Source organism: Sapajus apella, unplaced genomic scaffold (assembly GCF_009761245.1).
Source record: "Sapajus apella isolate SASKATOON/1434 unplaced genomic scaffold, GSC_monkey_1.0 scaffold6, whole genome shotgun sequence".
Lineage (NCBI taxonomy): Eukaryota > Metazoa > Chordata > Mammalia > Primates > Cebidae > Sapajus > Sapajus apella.
This window is the reverse complement of record NW_022436946.1, coordinates 13,272,487-13,287,783: the sequence shown is the minus strand read 5'-3', so window position 1 is coordinate 13,287,783 and position 15,297 is coordinate 13,272,487. Positions and strand designations below refer to the sequence as shown.

The following is a 15,297-nucleotide window of genomic DNA, read 5'->3' as shown; positions in this document are numbered from 1 at the left end:
TTCCTGTACTCTCAAAATTACACAGAGAAAAGAGAACCTCATGTAAAACGGTCACAGGTATCTACAGAAGGAAAACAGGGATCCAACCTAACAGAAACAAAACCGAGATCCTGAATGGAGAAGGAATGACTGGGGCAAACATCTGCCACTGCCGGAAAACAGTTCTTCAGGTTGATCTCAAGGACCCAGGACTCCAGCGCTGGGCGGTGGGTGGATCCATGGGTCTGCCGCACAAATACACACAGACTCTCACACAAGCACACACGCTCTCCCCGGAGCGGCAAGCGACAGGAGCAGTCACGCAGCGGCGCTCGCTGCCCCCAAAGTGGGGCAAGAAGTAAATGCTTCCCGCCCAGAATAAAATGCTCCAAACACCGACAGGTTAAACATGGGTCCAGACCGCGCGGGATGGGAAAGGGGTCACACACACGCACCTGCATTGTAAAAGCGGTCCAGAACCGTGGTTTCTCCAAAGTCCAGTTTCCCAAAATGCAGGGTCTCCAAGGTGGCGCCCACCGCCTCGCACGCCTCTCGCAGGCTCTGCAGGGCCTCGCTCTCGGCCACCACCAGTTGCCCCTGGCTCGCTTCGTTGATCACATATGCCACCGTGGTCCGTCGGCTGCCTCCACCACCAGAGCTGCCCCGGCACCGGGTGGCACTGCTTGCGGAGGTGGCCGCGGGACACCCGATGCCAGGGGCAGCGGCGCTCTCCACGTTCCAGAAGCTGCCCGGCGGCGGCGGTGGCAGCTGGTGCTCCTCGCCCTCGCCTATCGCCGCCGCTCCTCCCCTCCTGCAGATGCCGCCCTCGGGGATGGTGCAGAACCCCGAGGGGGCGAAGGGTGGCACGGAGAAAGTGATGCCCTCGCCCGCCTCCGTGCTCATCTCTCCTGGCCGGGATGCAGCGGCTGCGGCTTCCCCTGCCCAGCCGCACCGCCTGGCCAACCACAGCTCGGGGCTGCTCCGCGCCCGCCGGGCTAAGCAGCTGCCATCGCGCGCCGCGCCCTCGCCGCCGCGCCGCCGCCTCCTCTCCGGCGCCCTCTCCCCCGAGGGCACGCCGCTGCCCGGCGGCTGCTCGCTCCTCCTCGGCGCCTCCGTGGCCGCGCCGCTCGGCCGCTGCAGGGTTTAGAGTACAAGGGGTGGGGAAGCCGGGTGAGCGGGAAGGGACGGAGCTTCCTTTTCTTGGCTGGCTGACAAGTCGGCTCGCAAACCTGCGCCGCGGTGCAGCTCAAGGGCGCCGCGCTCGGGGTGCAGCCCGCCCTCGCCACCCGCCGCGCAGCGCCGCTCAGCTCCTTCCGTCCCGGCGGCTCTGGGAGGGGCCAGGAAGGGCGCCCCCTGGGTGCGGAGCTACCTGGCGCGCACCTTACGGCGGCGTCCCGGAACAGCAGCAGCGGCGGCAGCAGAAGGGACCCGCCTCCCTCCTCGGCGGCAGCTCCCCTTCATCGGCTGGATTTCCTCCTCCTCGCCCGGGCTCGTTTCTCTTCCGATTGCCTCCGCCGCGTCGTCCGCGCGCCAGTCTCGTCGCTCCTCGCAGCCGCTCGCCCTCTCCTCCACCAGCTTCTGGCCACCCACTCGACGCGGCCCCGAGAGTCAGGGTCCGCCCCCGGGGAGGACGCTGCTAGGAAGGTCGAGCCCGGACTGAACGGACCGCGCCGCGGCTCCCGGACCCCAGCCCTTCTCTGAGTGCCGCGCGTGGCGTAGCGTCCCCGTCCTCACCCACCCGGCCCCCACCTAAGAAGACTTGGAGCGCAAGCGATTACTGGGTGGCGCAAAAGTCTCTCCAGCCAATACTCGGTCCTCTGAGTCCGCCCCCGAGGCATTTCCAGTGTTCCCCGCGGCGAGGGCGCCCCCCTCAGGCCCTTGACGGCCTCGTTGACTGGGACCCTGCGCGGCGCTGGCAGGACAGGCTCCGGGAGGCCCACGCTGCGCGAGGCAGGAGGTGGCAAATAGCGCCCTAGAGCCAGGGCCTACACTGGAGGGTTGTTCATTAGTGACTGTGGCACTCCAGAAGTGGCAGGCTAAATTGATCAGGTCGTCCCATGTACTTTTCCTTTTTTAAAATTTCCAGTGGCTCCGACCGTTATCAGTAATGGGTAATTGATTAGTGCCGGCTGCTGAAGGGCTTAGCATTCTCATGTAGGATCTTAATCCCCCTACAAGTGCCAGATACTTAAGATAGAAGACCGAGTCTATACCCAACTCCACAAATTATCAGCAAGATGAAACTGGGGAATTACGTGACTTACTCTATTTTTAAACTGCACCAAGCTGGGCAGGGAGGGGAATACCCAGACTGTTTAAGAGCAATCAAAAAGTACCTACTTATCTGGGGAGCAAAGAATAGATTTGTAAGTTCCAGAGAACCCCAGAATGCTGTAATTGTTAAGAAAGCCAGCTCGAGTTACAATTAAGGAGCGGGTTTTGTACTTCCCGTCTCCAGGAACTGAGACTAATGAGTCCTGTGAAAAAGGCAGAAGAAAATGTGAATGACAGTTTTTTGTGGATTTTGTTTTTTGTTTTGTTTTGTTTTGTTTTTTGGGTTTTTTGTTTGTTTGTTTGTTTGTTTTGAGTTGGAGTTTCGCTCTTGTTGCCCAGGCTAGAATGCAATGGCGCGATTTCAACTCACTGCAACCTCTGCCTCACGGGTTCAAGCAATTCTCTTGCCTCAGCCTCCCGAGTTGCTGGTATTACGGGCATACGCCACCACACCTGGCTATGCCACCATGCCCAGCTAATTTTGTATTTTTAGTAGAGATGGGGGTTCACCATGTTGGTCAGGCTGGTCTCCAACCCCTGACCTCAGGTGATCCGCCCGCATCAGCCCCCCAAAGTGCTGGGATTACAGACAGGCATGAGCTACTCGGGAGGCTGAGGCAGGAGAATCGCTTCAACCCGGGAGGCAGAGGTTGCAGTGAGCCTAGGTGGCACTCCAGCCTGGGTGACAGAGCAAAACTCCATCTCAAAAAAAAAAAAAAAAAAAAAAAAAAAGAGGAGTTCTTTAATTTTCTCCAAGGTGGGAGGATCACTTGAGCCCAGAGTTCAAGATCAGCCTGGACAGCACAGATAACCCATCTTGAAAAAAAGAATTAAAGGAAGGAAGGAAATAGCCATGAGGAAAAACACCTAGCAGCTCCACAACTATGTCCTCAACAAATCAATGTGACAGTAGATTTTTCTAAAGGTGTGTAAAATAATAGAAGTAAATTTCTAGTAAGAAACTTTATGCTCTTCATGTAAAGTGGAATCTATGTGACCCACATTGGCTTTTGGAATTAATCTCAATAGTAAATAGGTAGTTAGTGAATCAGTAATTATACCGAAACAATGTTGGTGAGCTACCAATAATTATGTGCCTTTTGATATTTTCAACAACTTGTCAAACCTCCAAAACCTTGTAGGAGTAAGATAATCCTCCACTCCATGCTAACCAAGAACAATAAGCTCTAGAAATCTGTGACGGTCTTGTGAGGAAAACTAAAATGACTAAATGCTCAAGCGGCATTTTCCTATAGAAATACAAAATCTGAGATTTTATACAAAGCTATTTTCTAAAAACTGTAACTTTTTATACCCTCTCATCTTGTGCTTTCCTTTCTTTCAGGGACATTTTCATGCACAATTTTTATTTTTTTTGTTTTATTTGCTGCCTTTTTTTTTTTTTTTTTGAGACAACGTCTCCCCGTCACCCAAACTGGAGTGCAATGGCACGATCTCAGCTCACTACAACCTCCGCCTCCTGGGTTCAAGCGATTCTCCTGCCTCAGCCTCCTGAGTAGCTGGGGTTTCAGGCGTCCACCACCATACCTAGCTAATTTTTTGTCTCTTTAGTAGAAACGGGGTTTCATCATGTTGGCCAGGCTGTTCTCAAACTCCTAACCTTGTGATCCACCCACCTTGACCTCCCAAAGTGCTGGGATTACAGGCATGAGCCACTGACTTTGCTGGCTTTTTAAAAATGTATTAACTTTAAATATGTTTCTGATGTTAGGCACCCAAACCCCAATACAATGCTGAAATGCTGCTTCTGGCTGGTTCTGAGACTCTCCCTCTACCTAAAAGTCACAGTTTAGCTAATTTATGTTCCATAGCATGAGATAATGAGGAATTAGCTGGCACGATTCTGGAAGAAAGGACAGAAATCCAGAGGGTAAACCTACAGTCAAGGTTCCCTTTGGCTGTGGGATTTTTGTAGATCTGTATTAGGCAGCTGAAAGGCTGAAGTGTTTTTTGTTGTTTTTTTTTTAGATGGAGTTTCACTCTTGTTGCCCAGGCTGGAGTGCAATGACGTGATCTCAGCTCACCGCAACCTCCACCTCCCAGGTTTAAGAGATTCTCCTGCCTCAGCCTCCCAAGTAGCTGGGACTAAAGGCATGTGCCACCATACCCAGCTAATTTTTGTATTATTAGTAGAGATGGGGTTTCTCCGTGTTGGTCAGGCTGGTCTTGAAATCCTGACCTCAGGTGAAACGCCTGCTTCAGACTCCCAGAGTCTGGGATTACAGCTGTGAGCCACCGTACCTGGCCATGAATTATTTTTAATGAAAAATAACAGTATTTTGCAAAAGAAACAAATCTAGAATGGTGACACCATTGTGCATTTTCACGAACCTTTTTAAGGTCTGGCTTACTCGATGACAGTGGATTCTCATTTTCTGCTTCTACATTCATGCTGTTGAAGCATATTGTTTTGGTTGAAGGATATGAAGAAAATCTGGAGAAGTTTCTGAAGTGTAGGAGGTATTTGAAGAAGTATATGAAGAAAACACACTGGGAGGAGTACAGTCATTTCCACTATGAAGGCACATATGAGTTCCTAAAAATCACTGAGCTATGCAAAATAGTGTTTTGTTAACTAATTTCAAGTTTTATTTTAGATTCTGGGATACATGTTCAGGTTTGTTACGTGGGTAAATTGCATGATGCTAAAGTTTGGGGTATGATTTATCTTGCCACCCAGGTAGTAAAGAAAGTACCCTCAACAGTTAGTTTTTCAACCCTTGCTCCCTCCTTTCCTCCCATTCACAGTGTCTGTTGTGCCCATCTTTATGTCCATGTGTATCAAATGGGACCCTCTCCTGGGAACATCTTAAAACCCACAATCAGAAAGGTAAGGGGGCTATTAGCTGGGCTTGGTGACCCACACCTGTAATCCCAGCACTTTGGGAGGCTGATGGGGGCAGATCACCTGAGGTCAGGAGTTCAAGTCTAGCCTGGACAACGTGGTGAAACCCCATCTCTACTAAAAATACAAAATTAGCCGGGCATGGTGGTAGGCACCTGTAATCCCAGCTACTTGGGAGGCTAGGCAGGAGAATCACTTGAACCCAGGAGGCAGAGGTTGCGGTGAGCCAAGAATGCAAAATTGCATCCCAGCACGGGCAACAAGAATGAAACTCCACCTCAAAAAAAAAAAGAAAACTGAGGCAGAGGTTGCAGTGAGCTGAGACCACACCACTGCAGTCCAACTCGGGCAAGAGAGCAAGACTTCATCTAAATAAATAAATAAATTTTTTAAAAAAGAATTTAAAAAATAGAAAAAGAAAGGTGAGGGGCTGTTAGCAAGTAAAGGGAGAGCAGGAAAAGGTCAGAGGCCTGCCTCTGAGGCCTAACACACTCGTTATAACAAAAGACTATAACAAGGGTTATGGGAGTTACACGCCAGAAACCACAGATGGAAACCAATATATATCGTAACACCACACTCTGTTTATGGTTTCTTTTGTTACGCAGAAGCTGTTTAGATTAGGTCCCACTTGTCAGTTTTTGGTTTTGCAGCAAATTGCTTTTGAGGATTTAGTCATAAATTCTTTCCCAAGGCTGATGTCTCGAATGGTATTTCCTAGATTTTCTTCTAGGATTCTTAGGGTTTGACGTCTTACATTTGAATCTTTAATCCATCTTGAGTGATTTTTTGTACATGGTGATGAGTAGGGGTCCAATTTTATTCTGCATATGGCTAGCCAGCACCATTTATTAAATAGGGAGTCCTTTACCATTGCTTATTTTTGTTGACTTTGTTGAAGATCAGATGGCTATAGGTGTGCAGCTTATTTCTGGGTTCTCTATTCTGTTCCATTGGTCTGAGTGTCTGTTTTTGTACCAGTACCATGTTGTTTGGGTTACTGTTGCCTTATAGTATAGTTTGAAGTTGGGTAATATGATGTCTCTGGCTTTGGCTTTAGTTATTCAGGTTCTTTTGGGGTTTTGTTTGATTTAATTTGTTCCTGCTGTTCTACAGGCTCCTTTTTAATTCCATATGAATTCTAGAATAGTTTTTCTAAATCTGTGGGAAATGATGTTGGTAGTTTTCTAGGAATACCATTGAATCTTTAGATTGCTTTGCGCAGTATGGCCATTTTAACAATATTGATTCTTCTAATCCATCAACATGGAATGTTTTTCCATTTGTTTGTGTCATCTATGATTTCTTTCAACAGTGTTTTGTAATTTTCCTTGTAGAGATCTTTCACTTCCTTGATTAGATGTATTCCTAGATTTTTTTTTTGTGTGTGTGGCTATGATAAATGGAACTGTGTTCTTGACTCGGCTTTCAGCTTGAACGTTATTGATAGATAGAAATGCTACTGATTTTTGTACATTGATTTTGTATCCTGAAACTATACTGACACTGTATCTATTCTAGGAGCCATTTGGTGGAGTCTTTAGCATTTTCTAGGTATAGAATCATATCTTCAGGGAATGAGGTACAGTGGCTCATGCCTGTAATCCCAGGACTTTGGAAGGCCGAGGCGGGCAGATCACTTGAGGCCAGGAGTTGGAGACCAGCCTGGCCAACACAGTGAAATCCCATCTCTACTAAAAATGCAAAAGCAATTAGCTGGGCATGTAGTCTGTAGTCCCAGCTACTCCAGACGGAGATTGCAGAGAGCCAAGATCGTGCCACTGCACTGCAACCTGGATGACAAGAGTGAGATTCTGTCTCAAAAAAAAAAAAAAAAAAAAAAAAACAAAGAAAAAAAAGTCTCTTCGGGGAAGAGATAATCTGACTCTTTTTCTTATTGGAATGCTTTTTATTTTTTTCTCTTGCCTGATTGCTCTGGCTAGGACCTCCAGTACTATGTGGACTAGGAGTGTTGAGAGTGGGCATCCTTGTCTTGCTCCTGTTCTTAAGGGGAATGTCTTCAGCTTTTGCCTGTTCAGTATGGTGTTGGCTGTGGGTTTGTCATAAATGGCTCTTATTATTTTGGGGTATATTCCTTTGATGCCTAGTTTGTATAGGGATATTATTATGAAGGATGTTGGATTTTATCAAAAGCTTTTCCCATACCTATTGAGATAATCATCTGGTTTTTGTTTTTAATTCTGTTTATGCAGTGAGTCACATTTATTGATTTGCATATGTTGAACCAACCTTGGATCCTAGGAATCAAGCCTATTTTGTCACAGTGAATTATCTTTTTGATGTGCTACTAGATTCCGTTTGCTGGTATTTTGTTAAGGATTTTTGTGCCTGTGTTTCTCTGGACTCAATTCTAATAAAATCAAAATGACAAAATTAAAGATAATATATCCTACAAGTAAGAGTGAACTATAGGTTAAATGGCCCATGTATAGACAGCAATCCTGCTTCTAGACATGTGAGTAACCCAGAAAGAAGTCTTAAACCCTAAAATTTGGTTAAGGTAATTCCCTGCATTTGAGAAACAAATTTCACTCCAGAGGAAGATGACATCATCTTGGGCCATGCATCATTTCTACAAATATAAGATCTGTAAATGTAAGCAAATTTGAATGCACAATAGAATGGCAGAATAGGAGCAAGAGTGTGAGTTGAAATTTTTGCCATCTGTTTCTGTTTTCCCCTCTAGATCCACTCTCCATTTATACCCTCCAGAGTGTCTGTCTTGGGAGGCCGTGAATTAAGTCTATGGGCTCCCTTCCTTTCTGTTTATCAGTTAGATTTGGTCAATGGGGAGTCCAGGCAGGGATCTGCAGGAGGAAGAAGACTGGGAATTGGGTATTTATCTCCTGGACTCACTCTGTATGAGTCACCACAGGCTGGCTGTGTTCTTCAACAGGAGGTCATTGCTCTTCCCAAGGTGGCAGCTCCTATGGGACTTACTTTCTTATGGGTCATAACTGTCCCTTACTTTGTTGTTTATTGGCACCTAGAAATGATAAAGCTGTTAGCCCCAAGTTCCTGCATAATTCCTCTAAGCCTCCTTATACTCTTCCACGCCTTTGTAATTAGTCTTTTTGTAAATAAACCCACTTCAAATTATTCTACCTGTTTCCTGTTGGAACTCTGATAACTACTAATGACCTTTTAGAAATTAGAAAACCAATTTAACCCTTCTGGGCCCATTTCTTCATCCACAAAACAATGTTGAATTAGATTCAATTGAAAATCCTTTGAAGCTCCAATGTGCTATTTTAAGTATTTAGTTAAGATACCAGTTCTTATACTGAACTGAAATATGTAAAGAACTAAAATACCACTGGGCAACCAAATTGTAACAAGAGAACTTTCTCTTTATAGAAATATTCCAGCTAATGTATGCAAAAGCCTGATGTCATTATAACATCACCATTTTGTAACTCTTAATGAATTTGGATTCAGATATCAATCTTTTTAAAATTTTTTTTGAGACAAGGTCTGGCTCTATTGCTCAAGCTAGAGTGCAGTGGCTCCATCTCACCTCACTGCAACCTCCGCCTCCTGGGCTCAAGCGGTCATCCCACCTCAGCCTAATAGCTGGAATCACAGACACATGCTACCATGCCCAGCTTATTTTTGTATTTTTGGTAGAGACAGGGTTTCACCATGTTGCCCAGGCTGGTCTAGAAATCCCGGACTCAAGCAGTCCTCCCACCTCAGCCTCCCAAAGTGCTGGGATTACTAGCATGAGCCACTGCACCCAGCCTACATAACAATCATTAATAGTCACTAATATCATTAAAAGAGAGATAACCAGATTATTGCATGCCTCCTGATGAAAGAACACACCACCAACCATGAGGTAGTCATCCCCAAATCAGTGGACATGAATCTCATCAAAGCCCTAGAACTCAAGGCCTAGGTTCACAACAAATTTCAGGAAATATTAAAGTCATAAAAACAGGGTCAAATACGCTGGAGATGCAATGAGTAAAATCTAGACTGTGGGAAACCAAGACAAATGGTTCACTTTCTTGCGCAAATAAATTGCAGTGGTGGAAGAGGGCAAAGTCAAGATTAAAAGATTGTTAATTTGTAAAGATATAATAATAATACTGTGTGTATATTAAAAAGGGAGTCTTCCTATTTCAGAGCATTCATACAGAAATACTTACAGATGAAATAAAATTATTTCTGGTATTGGTTTAAAAGTAATATTGTAGGAGGTACAGGAATGAGTGAGAATACAGATGAAATAAGATTGGCCTTGAACTAATGATTTTTTATAATGAGTACATGGGTGTTCATTATGCAAGTCTTTCTACTCTTGTATGTATCTGAAACATTTCATAATAAAAATTTTAAATAAAATAAAATCATGGAAACAGAAAGAATGTATGACAACATTTTCACATGAAAAATGTTTTTCCATTCTGACTACAAAGAACATTTGTATAGTCTCATGCAAATCATCTTTTTAATTTTCTATTTTTGAGACAGAGTCTCACTCTTTTGCCTAGGCTGAAGTGCAGTGGCATAAATCTCAGCTCCTCAGCTCACTGTAATCTCCACCTCCCAGGTTAAAGTAATTCTCCTGCTTCAGCCTCTTGAGTAGCTGGGGTTACAGGTGTGCACCACCTGTAATTTTTGTATTTTAGTAGAGACGGGGTTTCACCATGTTGGCCAGGCTGATCTCAAACTCCTAACCTCAGGTGATTCATCTGCCTTGCCTCCCAATGTGCTGGGATTACAGGCGTGAGCCACTGGGCCCAGCCAAGACTATCTTATAGAGTTATACCTGAAACCTGTCTACTTGGAATAAATTGCAAAGCATAACCTCAGATAGTGAATGGTGTGCCTTGTAATTGTTGGTTTTAATTAATATCTTTTTTGTTTGTTTGTTTTTTGTTTTTTTGAGATGGAGTCTTGCTCTGTTGCCCAGGTTAGAGTGTAGTGGTGCGATCTTGGCTCACTGCAACCTCCACCTCCCAGGTTCAAGCAATTCTCCCCCCTCAAGCTCCCGAGTAGCAGGGATTACAGGTGCTCACCATCGTGCCCAGCTAATTTTTAGATTTTTGGTAGAGACAGAGTTTCTCCATGTTGGCCAGGCTGGTCTCGAACTCCTGACCTTGTGATCTGCCTGTCTCACTCTCCCAAAGTGCTGGGATTACAGGTATGAGCTACCACACCCGGTCTAATCATTATCTATTTTAATGTGATGAGTGTTCCTATTGAGAGCCTAAACAGTTTTTACTTTGAAAATTAAGCCATGCCTGGGCATACCTGGAAGACTCAGTAAAGAGTCCACCAGGAGAATCAGCTTGTGGCTAATATAGAAATCTTATGAAGGTCAATAACCCCAAGGAAAGAAACAGCAATGGTAAATCATTATGAAAGTGGCCTGTAGATGGAAATACAACAGGGTAGGCGTGACTCAGTTTGCCCTGCAGTACTGCTTGGACAAGAGAGGCCCCTCCTTTGAGCCCTATGTTTTAGAGGGCTCACCCATGTCCCTTTCTCAGAGAACCAGAGGTATGAGCCCACAGAAAAATCCCCCTTTTCCAATTTGCCCTCTGGAGACCCCAGACCCAGGGATTATCTGCTCAAGCACTGTCAAGTCCATTTTCAGAGACTGTTTGTGTGGGCTATAGATGGAGTTTGGCTGCTGAGGCTAGGATGTCTCCAAAAATGTCTATAAGATTCTTCCAGAGCTAAAGATGGCAAGAAAGGTCACTCTCTCCATGCTGCCACACTTGGGTGTGGGACTCCAAGAAGTTCAATTGTAAATTCAAGACTCACTTTCCTATCCTTTATGCAAGTATATTTGTCAAGGACAAATATATTTATTTAATAGTACATTAGCCTGATGAATAACTTTTACGTAGGGCATGGTGGCTTATGCCTATAATCTTCACAAATTGGGAGCCCAAGGCAAGAGGATCTCTTGAAGCCAGAAATTTGAGACCAGCCTGGAAAACACAGCCAGACCCTATCTCTTAAAAAAAAAAAAATGCAGTGCAGTGGCATGTACCTGTAGTCCAATCTACTCGCAGTTGAGGTGGGAGGATCACATGTGCCCAGAAGTTCAAGGTTGCAGTGAGCTATGATGATGTTACTGCATTCCAGACTGGGTGATAAAGTTACACCTAGTTTAAAAAAAAAAAAATTGAGGACAATCCAAGATGGCTGAATAGGAACAGCTCTGTAGTGCAGTTCCCAGTGAGAATGCAGAGGTGTGAATGATCACCGCATTTCCAATGAATTTTTACTGCCCACAGAACAGGAGATTCCTGGGCAGAAAAGTGCCACAAGTCTCCAGCACAGCTGTTTCAGCTGGTGCAGCGGGTCTCTGCACAAAAACTCACATAAATCTGGGCAGCCATTTCAACTTGCACCTGGAATGCCTGGGAGACAGAGTCACCCATTCAACTGAAAAAAAGGGGGCTGAAACAGGGAGCCAGGTGATGTGGCTTGGCCAGTCCCACCTCCACAAAGACCAGCAATCTGAAATGCTCTAGATTGAGAGTTTCACAGCAAGCACAGCTGGACCTGGGATGGTCTGGCTCTGCGGAGGGAATGGCGTCCGCCATTACTGAGGCAGTCCGCCACTGCTGAGGCAGTCCACCATTACAGAGACAGTCTGCCATTACAAAGGCAGACCACCATTACTGAGGCAGTTCTAACTATACCCCTATAAACAAAACTGCAAGGAAGTTCACACAGCAGCTGGGGAGAGCCCACAGCAGCTCAGCAAAGTCTCTGCTAGCAGACTGTGACTAGACTACCTCCTCGTTGGGCAGGGCATCTCTGAAAAAAAGTGCAGCAGCACATCAGGAACTTATAAATAAAGCCCCACCTTTCCAGGACAGAGCACCTGGGAAAAAAGATCGTTATGAGCTCCCCTGCAGCAGACTTAAACGTACCTGCCTAGCAGCTCTGAATGGAACAATGGAGCTCACAGCTCAGCACTTGAGCTCCTATAAGGGACAGACTGTTTCCTCAAGCAGCTCCCTGACCCCCCTATATCCAAAGAGACACCTCACAAAGGAGAGCTCAGGCTGACATCTGGTGGGTATCCTTCTGGGACAAAGATAACAGAAGAAGAAACTGGCAGCAACCCTAACTGTTCTGCAGCTGCTGCAGGTGATCCCCAAGCAAGCAGGGTCTGGAGTGGACCTCCAGCACTCCTACAGCAGAGGGGCCTGACTGTTAGAAGGAAAACTAAAAAAGAGAAAGAAATAACTTCATCATCAACAAAAAGGACATCCACTCAGAGAACCCATCTGAAAGTCACCAACCACAAAGACCACAGGTAGATAAATCCACAAAGATGGGAAGAAGCCAGCACAAAAAGGATGAAAACATCTAAAACCAGAATGCCTGTCCTCCTCCAAGGGATCACAACTCCTCACCAGCAAGAGAACAAGGCTGGATGGAGAATGAATCTGATGAATTGACAGAAACAGGCTTCAGAAAGTGGGTAATAACAAATTTCTCTGAGCTAAAACAACATGTTCTAACCCAATGCAAAGAAACTAAGAACCTTGAAAAAAGGTCTGACAAAATGCTAATGAGAATAAACAGCTTAGAGAAGAATATAAATGAATTGATGGAGCTGGAAAATACAACACAAGAACTTCACAAAGCATACACAAGTTTCAGTAGCCAAATCAACCAAGCAGAAGAAAGGATATCAGAAACTGAAGATCAACTCAATGAAATAAAATGAGAAGTCAAGATTAGAGAAAAAAGCATAAAAAGAAACGAACAAATCCTCCAAGAAATATGGGATTATGTGAAAAGACCTAATCTAAGTTTGATAGGTGTACCTGAATGTGATGGAGAGAATGAATCCAAGCTGGAAAACACTTTTCAGGATATTATCCAGGAACACTTCTCCAACCTAGCAAGGCAGGCTAATACAGGAAATACAGAGAACACCACAGAGATATTCTTCAAGAAGAGCAACCCCAAAGCACATAATCATCAGATTCACCAGGGTTGAAATGAAGGAGAAAATGCTAAGGGCAGCCAGAGAGAAAGGTCAGGTTATCCACAAAGAGAAACCCGTGAGACTCACAGCGGATCTCCTGGCAGAAACCCTACAAGTCAGAAGAGAGTGGGGGCCAATATTCAACATCCTTAAAGAAAAGAACTTTCAACATAGAATTTCATATCCAGCCAAATTAAACTTCATAAGTGAAGGAGAAATAAAATCCTTTACAAACAAGAAATTGCTCAGAGATTTCATCACCACCAGGCCTGACTCACAAGAGCACCTGAAAGAAGCACTAAACATAAGAAGGAACAACCAGTACCAGCCACTCCAAAAACATACCAAATGGTAAAGAGTATCAACACAATGAAGAAACTGCATCAACTAATGGGCAAAACAACCAGCTAGCATCAAAATGACAGGATCAAATTCACACATAACAATATTAACCTTAAATGTAAATGGGCTAAATGCCCCAATCAAAAGACACAGACTGGCAAATTGGATAAAGAGTCAAAACCCATCGGTGTGCTGTATCCAGGAAACCCATCTCATATGCAAGAATACACATAGGCTTAAAATAAAATGATGGAGGAAGATTTACAAAGCAAATGGAGAATTAAAAAAAAGCATGAGTTGCAATCCTAGTTTCCGATAAAATAGACTTTAAACCAACAAAGATCAAAAGAGACAAAGAAGGGTATTACATAATGGTAAAAGGATCAATGCAACAAGAAGAGCTAATGATCCTAAATATATAGGCACCCAATACAGGAGCACCCAGATACATAAAGCAAGTTTTAATGACCTACAAAGAGACAGACTCCCACACAATAATAGTGGGAGACTTTAATATCCCACTGTCAATATAAGACAGATCAACGAGACCAAAAATTAACAAGGATATCCAGGACTTGAACTCAGATCTGGACCAAGCAAACCTAATAGACATTTACAGAACTCTCCACCCCAAATCCACAGACTATACATTCTTCTCAGCACCACATTACACCTACTCTAAATCTGACCACATAATTGGCAGTAAATCACACCTCAGCAAATGTAAAAGAACAGAAATCATAACAAACAGTCCCTCAGACCACAGTGCAATCAAATTAGAACTTGGGATTAAGAAACTAACTCAAAACCACACAACTTCATGTAAACTGAACAACTGGCTCTTGAATCTTGACTGGAAAAACAATGTAATGAAGGCAGAAAAAAAGATATTCCTCAAAACCAATGAGAACAAAGACACAATATACCAGAATCTCTGGGACACATTTAAAGCAGTGTCTAGAGGAAAATTTATAGCTATAAATGCCCACATGAGAAGCAAGGAAAGATCTAAAATCGATACCCTATCATCAAAATTGAAAGAGCTAGAGGAGCAAGATAAAAAAAACTCAAAAGCTAGCAGAAGACATGAAATAACTAAGATCAGAGCAGAACTGAAGGAGATAGAGACACAAAAAACCCTTCAAAAACATAATAAATCCAGGAGCTGGTTTTCTGAAAAGATCAACAAAATAGACCACTAGCCAGATTAATAAAACATAAAAGAAAGAATAATCAAATAGATGCAATAAAAAACGATAAAGGGGATATCACCACTGATTCCACAGGAATACAAACTACCATCAGAGATTATTATGAACAACTCTATGCACATAAACCAGTAAACCTGGAAGAAATGGATAAATTCCTGGACACTGGCACCCTCCCATGACTAAACCAGGAAGAAGTCAAAACCCTGAATAGACCAGTAACAAGTCAAGGCAGCAATTAATATAGCCTACCAACCAAAAAAAGCCCAGGTCCAGATGGGTTCACAGCCGAATTCTACCAGACGTACAAAAAGGAGCTGGTACCACTCTTTCTGAAACTGTTCCAAACAATCCAAAAAGAGGGAATCCTTCCCAAATCATTTTATGAGACCAACATCATCCTGATACCAAAACCCAGCAGAGACTCAACAAGAAAAGAAAACTTCAGGCCAATATCCATGATAAACATAGATGTAAAAATCTTGAGTAAAATACTGACAAACTGATTGCAACAGCACATCAAAAAGCTTATCCATCCCGATCAAGTAGGCTTCATCCCAGGGATGCAAGGCTGGTTCAACATACGCAAGTCTATAAATGTAATTCACCACATAAACAAAACCAAAGACAAAAACCAC

At 44.3% G+C, this 15,297-nt stretch overlaps 1 protein-coding gene across 2 annotated transcripts in view; it reads right to left on the bottom strand.

Annotated features, from left to right (window-relative positions):
• Nucleotides 1-1,746, bottom strand: part of MAP3K5 (mitogen-activated protein kinase kinase kinase 5) — a 235,541-nt gene extending 233,795 nt beyond the window's left edge. The window contains exon 1 of one of the 2 annotated variants that reach the window (XM_032274669.1): nt 435-1,746. In XM_032274669.1, the coding sequence (XP_032130560.1) occupies nt 435-882 (448 nt within the window). In that variant the 5' untranslated portion in view covers nt 883-1,746. The remainder of the gene's footprint in view (nt 1-434) is intronic. The other variant, XM_032274670.1, reaches the window with a different exon arrangement.
• Nucleotides 1,747-15,297: the final 13,551 nt, after the last annotated feature.